This window comes from Embiotoca jacksoni, unplaced genomic scaffold (genome assembly GCF_022577435.1).
Source record: "Embiotoca jacksoni isolate LCO1_2020_lvr unplaced genomic scaffold, fEmbJac1.0.p SCAF_4, whole genome shotgun sequence".
NCBI lineage: Eukaryota > Metazoa > Chordata > Actinopteri > Embiotocidae > Embiotoca > Embiotoca jacksoni.
This window is the reverse complement of record NW_027185392.1, coordinates 1,738,646-1,752,578: the sequence shown is the minus strand read 5'-3', so window position 1 is coordinate 1,752,578 and position 13,933 is coordinate 1,738,646. Positions and strand designations below refer to the sequence as shown.

The 13,933-nt window shown below is 46.1% G+C and overlaps 1 protein-coding gene across 3 annotated transcripts in view; it reads left to right on the top strand.

Annotated features, from left to right (window-relative positions):
• LOC138208732 (microtubule-associated tumor suppressor 1 homolog) overlaps nucleotides 1-13,933 on the top strand; it is a 52,217-nt gene that overhangs the window by 23,591 nt on the left and 14,693 nt on the right. For all 3 annotated transcript variants that reach the window (XM_069166821.1, XM_069166822.1, XM_069166820.1), the window contains exons 6-8: nucleotides 362-577; nucleotides 1,839-1,961; nucleotides 13,487-13,596. In XM_069166821.1, coding sequence (XP_069022922.1) covers nucleotides 362-577; nucleotides 1,839-1,961; nucleotides 13,487-13,596 — 449 coding nt within the window. The remainder of the gene's footprint in view (nucleotides 1-361; nucleotides 578-1,838; nucleotides 1,962-13,486; nucleotides 13,597-13,933) is intronic.

The window sequence follows — 13,933 nt, the reverse complement described above, 5'->3', positions numbered from 1 at the left end:
CCCAAATGAAACTACTCTGATTTTAGGACATCGTTTGCCTCGCACAGACAGACAGCAGCACTGGTATCATTGATATCTATAAATCGGTGTTGCGTACACCTCCAGCCCTCCTCCGTCCATCTCTCCGTCTCAGCTCTGGTAGTTACGAGCGTCACTCCTCCCAGTCGTTACTCTTTAATAAAGATACTGCATTTGTGAGTTTGTACAGCTGATACCACAAAACGTTTCACTTTTGTAGAAAAGATTTCTGGTAAAATACAATAAGATAAAAGACCTGATATTATTCATTATTCTTAACGCCATCTTCCAAAGTTTGTCATTAGTGTTTTTAATAAATCTCCTCCTCCCTTCTCTCCCTCAGCGTCTCCAGGAGCTCTAGCGCCAGCAGGCACGCGGCCGGATGAGCGGCCGAGCAGAAGCACGCTTCCTGTGGGCAGCCAGAGTCTGGCGAAGCCCCCCTGCTCCGGTTCTCCCTGTGACCCGGTCAGCAGCGCAAACAGCGCCGTCAGCGCCGCTCAGAGGCCCCTCGCCATGAGGAGCCGAGCTCTGTCCCTGCAGGCCAGGACCACCGCCACAGGTGTGTGTGTGTGTGTGTTGTTATCATTTATTGTAATATTTAAATCAGACCAACTGCAGCACATCAAACCAAGTCAGATGTTTTTTACCCTTAGTTTTGTATATAAAAGTGTTTGTAACTTCCGGGTCTGAAAAATGAGGCCGATGCAGAAGTGCCTTAAACTGCAATACCACCGAGGGCCACTAGAGTTCGGCTCCAAAAAGCCTCCGGCTCCATAGACTCCCATTCAACTTCTCATGAAATACAAAGTCAATAAAAATTTCTCCACCAGTTATCTCGGTGTTGTTAGCTAAAGTCGCTCCTTCTTATTAGTTTTCTGGAGGTCCATCTGAAAATAATCCCGTCATTAATTAGAAAATAAGCTTCAAAAAGACGTCTTTTTGGGGGCCTGTCTGTTTAATTGACAGGCTTTTGGTGCAGTCAGGTTACAGCTATCGGTGGGCGGGACGTAGTATCGTCAGGTTTCCAATCAGATCAGTCAGATCCACCGCTCGCTCCTCCCCCAGCTCGTCCAAATATGGTCACTTCCTGCTCCAAACTGCTCCGAACTAGCAAGATGGCGACGGACAAAATCTGAGCTCGAGACGAACCAACGGGTGACGTCCCGGTTGGTTGCTGCTTGGTTCCTCGACCAATAGGACGTCAGTGCATCACACATAGAACCTCTGCAGCTGGGATTGATGGCTTCTTGCCCCTCCTCCCTGGTGACACAAGACCTCGAACGTGAATGATAATTGGTCCGGGTCGTACTTATAGTGTTGTCATTGTCCCGAGAAAGACACGGCAAGATTTTATAGCACTTTGATTCAATCAGACTGAGTTACCATGGTGACGGATAAATATATGGTGCAGTCTTAGCTCAGCTTCCCTCGGCCATCTCGGCCGTGTTTGTTGACGGTACCGGATTGTAGTTTATCTGAGAAACCCAGAATTCAAACCCCACAACAACAAAACAAAACAGAACCAGTTTAGGAAAAGTGAAACCTCAGCGTTGGCAGAGTTTCATCCTCAAACATCCCAGAATAAACAAAACTCAGTGCAGCCGAGAAAATGAAGGCTTTCAGAGCAGCAGCGGCCGAGGTGAACACTTCACAGAACAGATCCAGACAAACTGTGCAGGACGGCGACTGCTGATCTTCTGCCTTCTTCTGATCTTCTGATTTAGTGACTCAGCAGGGGAGTGTAAACCTGCCGAGTCGCCTCCTGAGCTGTGAGATCACCTGAAGGACGAGTTTCGACCCGTTCTGTTTCCTCTCCGCAGGTCTGAAGGCTCCGACGGTCACCGCGGCCAAGACGGCGGCCCACCAGGCGCTCGCCAAGCTGACGACCCAGAATCCTTTGCAGAGAAGCGGGTCGGCAAGACTCAGCCGGCTGAGTGGCGCAGGTGAGTTGGGTTCGTTCGACTCTCACCTGTCTGCGTGTTGGCACGGCGACGTGTTTGTGTGTGAGAGGCAGCAGGTGTGTCAGCGTCCCTAACCGTGGTAACCTGAGGCAACCTTGGCAGCAGTCAGCGGTGGCAAACATCCAGCGTTACCACGGAAACCCCACCTGGTTCCTGAGTGGTGACTTGTTTGATATTTGGTATTCAGAGTGATTTTCTGCTCTGCAGGAAACGGACGAATGAAATAATTGAATTTCAACGTGTGCGAAGTGTTTATCTTTCTCTGACTGATTCTTCCTCCCGCTGATGGAAATATATTTATAGTATCTCAGACTGAAGGAGCCGCTCGGTGTCTCTGTTTGTGACGTGTTGTCCTTCACTCAGCGGTTGTTGTCGATAAAAACCGGACGTTGCCTCGGCGACGTCACCCTCGGGTTTCCTGCGGTGCGCTTCTGAAGCAAACAAACAAACAAGGAAATAAACAAAAAGGCGAACTAACAAGAAAACAAACAAGCAAGCAAGGTAAACAAACATACAAATACGCAAACGAGCAAATAAACAAGCAAGCAAATAAATCATCAAGTAAACAAAGAGATCAACACTGTACGCCCCATCAGTCTGTGATGAAGACCATGAGGTATTTTCAGCTTTCATCGAAGACTGATCCTGAAACTTTTTTTTTTTTTTTTTAATTGATCAGAGATGATTGTTTTATTTTGCATTGATCAGAATGATAGCGTGACATTAATGTTGAACTTCTCTGCAGGATGTTTACTGTTCAGTTGCTCACAAACACTCACAGACTGACTGACTGCAGTTCAGACTGGAAGCTTAAGAAAACATAATTATCGTCTTTCTGCAGTCCCTCTGTAATTACATGCACGCACACGCACACACACACACACACACACACACACACACACACACACACACACACACACACACACACACACACACACTGCGCTCCTTAAACCACGTTTGCATGGCAGCAGTACTTCAGTTTGATTTCATGTTTTAGACCCGAAACTCTACACAGATTTTCCACCATTAAAAACACTTGTTTGTTTCCGTGGTTTCAGTCATGTGACTCCAGCATCACGTTTTAAAGCAGCTTTGGAGACCATCTCGGTCGAAAATCTGCCAATATTTCAGCAGCAGCAATGCATGGTGATGTTGAGATGTACTCAGATTTACTGTTCTCTGTGCTGCTGCCCCCCCGCGGGCCTTATGAAGCCTGGGCCTGTGGTTGCAGCGTCCCCCCCCCTTCCCCCTGCGCGGTGGCCCTAGTCTGAGCCCGGGCGCCTGGCTGCCTCCCCTCTGCGGCCGGGCCTGGAAGTCTCTCTTGGGGCCTGCGGGGAGCCACCAGTCACAGACGTGCTGTCACCCCTGAGCCACACACTCACACACACACCCACACCCACACACACACACCCACACACACACACACACACACACACACACACACACACCCACACACACGCACACACACACACACACACACACACACACACACACACACACACACACACACACACACACACACACGCATGCACACACACACACACATGCACAGAGGCAGCCCCCACACATGCGTTTGATTCATACACCTCTGTCTCTTATTCACGCACCGCAGCAGCCCTCAGGCGACATTGGTTAGCAGGGTGGGCTTTTAAAGCTCTCTGTGGCTTTCTGCAGCTCTTTCTGTCTCTATTCAACACACATACACACACAGAAACATGGTTTTATTGTCCATGAACACACAGAGAAACTATTTCTGGTTTTCGCGTTGTAACTTTTGAGGTCTGATCTGAAGTTCAGATGTTATTTTTGTGCAGAAATGTGTGTGAAACTGCAGTTCAGTAGAGAAAGTTCTGATCTCTGAGGTTCAGTTCCCTCGTGCTGCCACGTGGGGGCGCCAGAGAGCAGAGATGCTGCTGCTGTTCATGGACCAACGTTCCCTGATGTGCCATGCGGTGTTTCACATGAACATAAAAACATAAAATAAAAGGTAAAGAGCAGATCAAATTAAACACAAGACGACACATTAATAAAATAAAATAGAGGTCTATGAAGTATTTACTGAGCTGGCTTCCCCGATATCTCCAGGTCGAGTGTCCCGAGTTAACGATGTAACTACACAGACAGTAAAATGTTTAAATGAATCCGTGTACAGATTTTCAGGATCTTCAGATCTCCTGTAACGACCTTTAATGTCGACCTTCAGTTTGTTTTGGAATCACGGAGAATAAAGACGTCGTTTCACGAGGCGTCCGCGGCTTTAATACGGGGTGTGTGTGTGTGTGTGTGTGTGTGTGTGTGTGTGTGTGTGTGAGAGAGAAAGCATCTCCTCCTTTTATCACATTCAGAGGCTGAAAGAGTCATGTAGGAGGGGGGAGGGGGGAAGGAGCAGCAGAGATTATTCAAATCCCTCCCTCTCCTCCCCTGCAGCATCCCCCCCTCCCCCCCACCCCCCCCCCCCCCCCCTGTGTGTATCTGTGTGTGTGTGTGTGTTTCTGTGACACAAACACACTTCTGTGCCGAGCGAGTAACGGCAGAGACGGACGACTAATCATCCCGAGCGTTGAGGATTTTCTCTTTCACACACACACACACACACACACACACACACACACACACACACACACACACTCCGCCTCCCGTCTCTCTCCATCTTTCCTCCGTTGATATTTCTCCTCCACCTGGACGACGGTGAAGCTCGCTGCTATTTTTGGCGCCATTTTCTCTCCTTCTTCTATTGGCTGCAGCAGAACCAGCTCTCCTCTGTTGTATGTTTGAGTGTGTTGTTGTTTTTGTTTTTTTTGTGTTGTTTTGCGGCGGCGGCGGCTCCGTAGCTTCGACTCGATGAAGGGCAGCGGCTGAACACGCTCCTCTTCCTCCTCCTCCTCTCTTCTCTTTCCTGTTTCGAGTCGAAAGGTTTTAAATTTGGAAATTGAAACGCCGTCCTTTCTTTCTTTTTTTTCCCCGTCTGATCTCCACGTGGCTCTCAGGAGAGGATGTGAGCACTTTTCTTTTTTTTTTTTTCTTTTCTGGAGGATTAATTCTCAGATTTTGTTGGAATTAAACAAATTCAAGATTCAAGAAATTCAAGAGGAGCGTTTGTTTTTGTTTATCAGACTGAAACCCGGTGAACGCGAGCGTCGTTTTGAAAAGTGGGTCAGTGTCAGCTCGGGACAACCTGCGACCGTCTTGAGCGGAGGACGAGCTCGGGAGACTCTTTTGGACGAGCAGCATCCGTCCTGAGGAGGACAGCCAGAGGACAGACATGTTATGGTCTCCCCGACTGTCGCTGTCCAACTTCCACGTGAAGCTGACGGCCAAAGGGCTCTTCAGGAACCTGCAGCTGCTGTCGGGATGCAGGAAGAACACCGTGGTCTTCCACGCAGGTCTGGACGCGTGTCCCACACCCCCCCATCTTCATCATCCATCCATCATCCGGTGTTTCGTCCTGTCAGCTCCTCCATCACCACCTGCCGTTAGACTCGCATCCACCCGTCCGTATTTCCCAGCATCCTCCTCTTCCTCGCTGCGTTCCTCCCCCAACCCCGGAGGCCTGAAGACGATGCACCTTCCTCCCTCCGCCGTAGATACACGCGGCTGGGTGGGGTCGATGCTGCCACACCCCGACTGCGTCCGGGACCCCTCGTCCTCACGGCGTCGCGTTTCATCGACTTTTATTCATCGATCGGTTGATTAGGAAATAAAACTAACTCTGATCGATGATTTATAAATTGGAAAAGATCCTTTAATTAAGTGGGCGTTCCCTAAAATAACCCGTCTGGGCCTCGTTTATCTGTTTGACTTTCACGATTAAAGACTTGTTTTATGTGTATCCACACCTCCTCCTCCTCCTCCTCCTCCTCCTCCTTCTCTTTGACAGCTATTGTTGCCTCTCCTCCTCTTTGGAGGCTTTCAGCTGCTTTCAGCTGCTTCAGCCGCCACGGACGTTCAGGGTCACAATAGAGCCGGCAGTTGTGTTAACACTGGTGTGTGTGTGTGTGTGTGTGTGTGTGTGCGTGTGTGTGTGCGTGTGCGTTTGGAGGCTTTCTGCATGAGTGCCTCAGCAGTGGCGTGATGAATAGCCGCGGCTCCTTTTAGCCCTGGTACCGACTCCTGGAGGGGCACCGACCACGTGACTCACACACTCACCAGAAACAACCACCGACGCATCTGCTTTCACTTCTTCAGACATTAAATAAAGGGGAGCTCTCTGATGGAGGAGGGCTTCTGGGAAACACGGCAGAGTGATCCATGGAGGAGGGGGGTCGCTGCCTCCGTGAAGGAGGGACGGTGGCCTCCTTGGAGAACTCTGGGCGTGAGGCGTTGCAGTAGAGCCGCATTAAAGAGGAAATCAGAGAGAAGCCGTGTTAGAGTCATGTTAGCATCATGTTAGCTTCATGTTAGCATCATGTTAGGTTCATATTGGCTTCATGTGAGCTTCATGTTAGCGCCATGTTAGCATCATCTGGCTGCAGCTCTGTGGTCTCAGCTGAACGTCTGAACACATCAGTAAAGCTGCTTCAGAGGTTTTTAAAATGTGTGCGTGTGAGGCTGAAGTCAAAAACACGATCCTGATCTGTATTCTCTGATAATCAGGATATTAAATGTCCTCGTGTGCAGATGAAGCTGCAGCTCGTTTCCTCCTCCCGTGTTTGCCAGCTTCGTTAAGGCGCCATTAATCTCTAATCCCTTCATCTCTGACAAACTGTGTTGATTTAATCTCTAAATTCTGCATATTTAAGCAGCAGATCATCCAGATCATCTCGTGTGTGTGTGTGTGTGTGTGTGTGTGTGTGTGTGTGTGTGTGTGTGTGTGTGTGCGTGCGTGTATGTGTGTGTGTTCCAGTCGGACTCGTACAGCTTTTATTCCTTTTATTTCTGAGTTCAGCAGCACGTTTTGTTGTTTTTCATTCTGAGCTCCACAGACCCACTTTCCTGCTGCCGCTCTCAAATGTAGGTTAGAGCAGGCTTTAGTCACGCAGTGTGCGTGTCCTCGCACGGCGGTTCAGCTGAGGCTCGGCCGACCGTGCGAGAGCTTTGATCCGACGCGAAAGCTGCTGTTTTTCTCCTGGCGTGGTGGCGGATGAGGGCATTGGAGGCGGGGCTATTCTCCCCGCAGATGTTCTCCGTGGAGGGACGAAACATCTGGAGAAAACACTCCCCGTGAATGAGACCCGGTCGTTTCGCAGAGTTTTAGATTATCTTGAGTGTTTCTCATCCAGAGTTTCTGCCGGATGTTCTCCGCTGCAGCTCCGTCTGAAATCAACCTCCGAAGCGTTGCCGGAAATAAAACACAACTTTGATATGAATAATATAAATAAATAAATTCCAAAACCAAACGAGACAAAAAAACAAAAACAAAACACTCATTGGAAAGATGTTGAAACGTGATGTTGTTGGTAAAATATTGTTTGTCTTCTGCAAAATGAAGAACTCACGAGATGTTCGGTGACAAAAGCAGATTAAATGTTGGAAAACTTTAAGACACCTGTTGGATTTTCAACACTCAACACTTGAAATCGGCCTTTAGATATAGTGTTGGTGAAATATTTAAATATTTATTACACCAACATCTTCGGTGATGTCGGTCTGCTCTCAGTTAAAATACGTAACGTCAGAGAGTTGCAAGATTTTTCGGTGTTTAAAACACTGAAATCAGTTCAATGATTGCTTTGTTTTTATTATATTCATCACTAACTATTTACCTCACGCTGACGGACTTTCGTGCTTTGTGTCTGTGTGTGTTGTTTTGTGGTTGTTGATGCAAATTAGCTGCCAGCTAACTCTGTTATTTTTAGTTGTTCGCTGCAGAAATAAACAATAAGAAACACAAAGATTTAGTTTATAATCCGGAGAAAAATCTAAACTTCTTCTTTTTAAAAATTCATCACAACACGCATGAATCAGCCCGGATGGAGCCTGTTATCATGTCACACCTGTCCTGTGTTACAATTACTGTTTCTAACCAACATTTGCGCGTCGATCTGAGTCACCGGTGTTTGTGCTGCTTCTTTATTTCTGCCATCATGCAGGATATTTTTTATTTTTTTAGAGACTCAAAATTAAGTTGTTGTTGCCAGGAAACCAGATGGTCTCATCGGCATGTAAATGGGTCAGGTCGTGGATGCACACCTAGCGACATGTTTTTTTTTTTTTACGCTGGTCTCCATGGTAATGGTCGTGTGTGTGTGTGTGTGTGTGTGTGTGTGTGGGACGGGGGGGGCTGGTTGTCTTGCAGCCCCCTTGGTCAGCTTGCTTCAGTTTGAGTCTGCGTGTCTTGATTCCTCGAGTCTCTCTCGGTAAAATCATATTTTTGCCGTCAAACTCCAGAAGATTAAATCCGTTCGGGTCGTGCTTCGTGGTGAGCTGGCCCTTTTTTATTTATTTTTTATTTTATTTTTATCTTCTCTCCTGGGCAAACTTTTCTGTCCTGTAAATACACATCCGGAGTAATCCAGCAGTAATCTGTGTCCTGGCCGCCGTGTTGAACTCCACCACGTGGCCGTGCAGGAAAAAAGCCGCGAGCTTTCTGTTTGTGTGTGTGTGTGTGTGTGTGTGTGTGTGTGTGTGTGTGTTTGTTTGTGTGTGCGTTAACGAGGGAGTTTATTAAAGACGGACCCACAACACGTGTTAATCTAATTAAGCCTCAGAGTCGGCTCTGCTTTCAGGAGGCTGTTCTTACTCTGTGATGTGTTAATAATCAGATTTGCTGCTGTCAGGCTGCAGACTTCAGATCTGCCATGTGTTCTCCTCTCCACACGACCAGGCTCTAAACAAACTGCAGGAAGCTCTTGACAGCGTTTTAAGAGTGACAGACAGTTCAGTTATTTACAACACAAGACTCAACATATTCGCTGGTGTTTTCCACACAGCCTCCACTCCTCCTCCTCCTTCTCCTCCTACTCATGACCTCCTCAGCTCCTGGTGTTCCCTGCTGACTGATGTTCCCATTAAATATGCAGCAGACAATCCTGCTGAGTGGATCATGAGTCTGCTGCAGACAATATGGCTGACATCATGGTGATACTCCTCATATTAGATACAGAAAACAGCTCCTTTACCAACCTGAGATCAGAGCAAAACATGCTATACACCCATCTGTCCACTAGAGGGCACTCTGCCAGGTTAAAGAGGGAAAAGTAGGCACCTTAAGTCCGAGATATACCTGCTTTAAACTACCTGTTTGCATGACAGCTGCCTTCATGTGACCTGTGTCTGTTTGGGCGCATTATTTTTCCTCGGAAATTAACGCAAATCAACTAAACGTAAACCAGTCAGAGAACGTTACGTCCGTACACGACAGAAAAAGCTCCAAAATCGGAGTGTGGGCGGGGCCCATGGAGTGTTTTGTCGTAGTGACCCTCTCGACTCTAACTATATTTATTGTTTACATCAGGAAAATCCTGAAGTTGTAATTATATCCCTGTTTCTCCGGTGCGCCCTCTAGTGGAGTCCTCCAGTAACACGCAGAGGACAGAGGAGAGTAGGTGAGCGATAACGTTCACGACACAAACGGTTGGCAACGTGTTGTAGATCTCTGGTGCCACAAACCACGTGGTTAAGTTCAGGGACAGTTCATGGTTTGGGTTAAAATAAGTAATTTTATGCAAGTAATGTTACGTATTTTGCGCAAGAAAATTATGTTATGTTATAGAATAAATGTTATGTTACTTAAAAGAAATCCGTCAGGTGTCCCATGTGAAAGTTTTCGTTTCATCCAACTTCCTCCCCGTTTAGACTTTTGCTTCGTTCAAATGGAACTCGTTAGCTTGTGGTTACAACGTAGGAAGTCGTGAGAAAACTGTTGCTAAGCAACGGCAACATGGATGCCGTCTAGAAGCCACCGAGGCTAACAATTTAGCCAACAAGCAGGCGGGTAACGTGATGCAGGAAATGTAAAGACATAATGACAGAGGGAGAAGATGAGGCTGTTGGAACATCAACATTTTTCTCAGACGTGTTATAAAATAAAATAAAAAAAATAAAATTACTATATATCAGCTTAACATCCAATCAAACGTGAAATTCCACAACTTCTGACATTTCTGTAAACGTCAAGAAACACGTCACAACTCGTGAACTGGGGCCTGAGAGAAAACTTTGAGTTCCAACGTCGTGAATACCACGAGAGGCCGCCGTTCATATGGACTCTTCTCTGTACACGGTAGCTCGGACGCCATTTGAACGCAGAATTTCTCACAATTTTTACTTCCACACGTGAACTCCTTCTTCGACGTCGCCAAACAAACACCTCTAGTGGACTGACGGGTGAATTACTGGTTCGATACTATTTTATATTTCTAATGAGTGCATAATAAAGATGTATAAAAAATATTGAGATAAATCTCATTATTATTGATAACTGCTGTTTGAGGCACTGCAGGCAGCCTCCATCATGCAGCGCCCTTCCTGTAGGTCACATGACCTTCAGCAGGTTATCTCCCATGATTCCATGCGGTCAGCAGCTCTCATGGTCCAGCAGAGATCGTCCTCTCTCTGTGTGTGTGTGTGTGTGTGTTGCTGTCGTGATGTGACATGCATGCTAACGGTGTCGTTTCTCTCTCAGTCTGGGCTCAGCAGCTTTGCATGACTCCTTTGCAGCCTCCAGGTACACACAAACACACACACACACACGCACATTGCAGCAGGTCCAGATATAAGATGTGTTGTTATTAAACAAGTTTTGAATTATTTATCAAATAAATCCAAACCGCAGCTGAATATAAAGAGACGGTTGAATTTCCACTCTTTCCTCTTTTATACCGAAACTTTTAATTCAGGAAGGAAAAAAACATGAATTCATCACCAGCTGGTTTTATTTTGAAGGACTAAAAAAGAAAATAGAAAAGGAAAATAAATAATCTCAGCTTTGTTTGTATTTCAACTGATTATTGGTCAGAAAGAAGCGACACGTGAACTGATCAGTTTATTTATGAAGTACATTTAAACGTGATGCTCAGCTTACAAACAGAATTAAAACACATCAAATTAAAGTCAGCAACAAAATAACATTTAAGTTAAAAATCAAAAATCCAACAGAATTAAAATGGAAACAAATTAAGCAATGAAGCTAAATTTAATTTAATAAAAAACAAAATTAAACCAAAACAACATACAAGCAGTAATTAATACTCAGAAAAATTGAAATTAAAATTGGGACTAATGTCAGTGAAAACAAATCAGCTGAGGAACCCGAGCAGGAGACGAGGGCTGTGATGGTGCACCGGGTCAGGAAGAGAAGATCAAGCAGGATGTTCACCACTGAGTCTCATTCAGGAAACATGACGAACAAACAAACAAACAAACCAACAAACAAACAAACAAACAAACAGGGAGTCTGACTGCAGAATAAATATGTGTTTGGTTCTTAGCTCAGTGACGCGCGAACATGTTCGGGACAGAAACAACAGCCGCAGGGTGACGCGTTTATTCTCAGTCGACTCTGCAGGTCAGATGTTTTTTTTGTATTTTTTAATCTGTTCATGCAGCTGCAAATAACGACGCCGAAACCCAAAGATGATTTGACAGACAGACGAGGAAACGGCAGCCGAAATAAGCTGCAGTTCGTGTTTTTAAGTCGGACTGCCGTCTGAATTTAGGACAAGCTCTCGCCGTTGTGTCCCACATCTCTGACCCACATTTGCTCAGTTTGAATTTGAATCGCTTAGTTTAACCTTCATCCTGCTGCGGGAGCTTTTTATTTATTCGTCTGTCCTCACATCAGAGTTCAGAGGGCTGCAGTCGCTTTACAGGACGAGATTTAGACTCCTTTTAGTTGTGTTTCATTTCCTTTACACATCTTTCTATGTGTGTGTGTGTGTGTTCCCATCTTCACTTCATGTCCTCGCTCTGAATTACTAATCAGATCGTTCTCTTCAGCTCATGTCGCTGTTGAGATGATGAATGTTCATCAGATCTGAATATTCACTCATCTGAAACTGTTACCTGGATTTTCTCTCCGTCCGGTCGCTCTCACACTGCAGTGTTTAAACTGCTCTGCTCGATGGCGGCCAGCAGGGGGCAGCTCTGATTTAATCACTGCAAACCTGTTTGACTTCTAAATGCACATTTTAAACCACACAACTTTCAGTAAAACCTGGTGAAATCAAATGTGGTTTTTTTTTTTTAGCCCTAATTTCAAACTAAAATCTGAGACTGAAGGAGGTCTCAGTCCTCAGGGACGATCTTCATCTTTAAAACACGGATTACGGACGATATGACGGGAATCTGGTTCTGCAGGTCGGTGCGGTCATCGGTCTGTTTGACTGGATGAAGTATTTACCGAATTTATCAGGAATCCTGACGAGCACGTCAGACCATTCAGAGATCTGATCAAACCTGAGACAGAGATGCTCACGGTGCCGAAGACTTCCAGAGAGGTGGAGGGACCACAGATTATATATAAAAGTGTTCGTAGTCTCCGGCTCTGACAAATGAGGCCAGAAGTGCCTTAAACTGCAATACCACCGAGTGCCACTAGAGGTTGGCTCCAAAAAGCCTCCGACTCCATAGACTCCCATTAAACTTTTCTCATGAAGTCGATGAATGTTTTCCACGTGTTATCGCGGTGTCATTCACTAAAGTCGCTCCTTCTTATTAGTTTTCTGGCGATGCATCTGAAAATAATCCCATTATTAATTATAAAATAAGCTTCAAAAAGATGTGTTTTTGGGGGCGTGTCTGTTTGATTGACAGGCCTGTGATGCAGTCAGGTTACAGCTATCGGTGGGCGGGACTTAGTATCGTCAGGTTTCCAATCAGATCAGTCAGATCCACCGCTCGCTCGTCCAACTATGGTCACTTCCTGCTGCAAACCGCTCCGAACTAGAAAGATGGTGCCGACGGACAAAATCTGAACTGGAGGCTTCGTAACGGCCGTTCATAAACAAACGGGTGACGTCACTGCTGGCTGCCGCTTGGGACGGAAATACTGCAGAGAGGTGGAGTGGACTGAAGTGGAGTTCAGGGAGAGGAGAGGAGATGGAAACAGAGCTCAATAGAGAAGATGTGTGCTGCTTTCTCTAATGGCTTTGCTCTGGTAATGCACTCCATAATGTACAGACACACACCACACACACACCACACACACACCACACACACACACACACACACACACACACACACACACACACACACACAGACTGGCCATCATTGCCAGGCAATCCCATGATGCATCTGTTTCAGGCAGGGTCAGTCAGCAGGGCGTATTTTCGTCTAGATGAAAGCGAGGGATCGAGTGTGTGTTTTCATGTTTTCTGTGTTTGGATGTTGTGGCCGAGTTTAGACTGACCAACTGTGTGTGTGTCTGTTTGTGTGTGTTCCTCTGTTTTCTTTTACACACATGCATTGCTTGATGTATTGTGTGTGGTTTTATGTTGTCACCCTGCTGCAGAGTGTAACTGTGTTAATGGGCTGAGAGCACGTCCAGTGTGTGTGTTTGTTTGTTTGTGACATCATGTTGAATGTCATACCTGCTGCCCGCACAGTAAGATGTCATCGTTGTCTTGTAGTGGATAAAAACAAACCACGGGAGGCGCCGGCTCGACCGACGAACACCAGCAGCTCTCAGACAGCAACAACTGGAGCAGTAACCAACCAGCAGCTGGCTGCACCTGACCTGGTTCGTCTCCTTCTTCTTCTTCTCCTTCTTTTTGTTCTTCTTTTTGTTGTTGTTGTTATTGTTCTTCCTTCCTCTCCTTCCTTTTCCTTCATTTTTCTTCTTCCTTTCTCCTTCTCGTTCTCCTGTTTGTTCTTCTTCTTCTTTTTCTTCCTCTCTTTGTTCTTCTTTGTGTTCTTCTTGTTCTTCTTCTTCTTTTTGTTGTTGTTGTTCTTTTTTCTTCGTCTTCACACTACTAGTCACATTGCACGAATACAATTTAACCAAGAAAATAAATATTTTGATTTAAAATTTGAATTTCTTGCCCGAAGCTAACAGCAGCACTTTTAGAGTTCCCAGC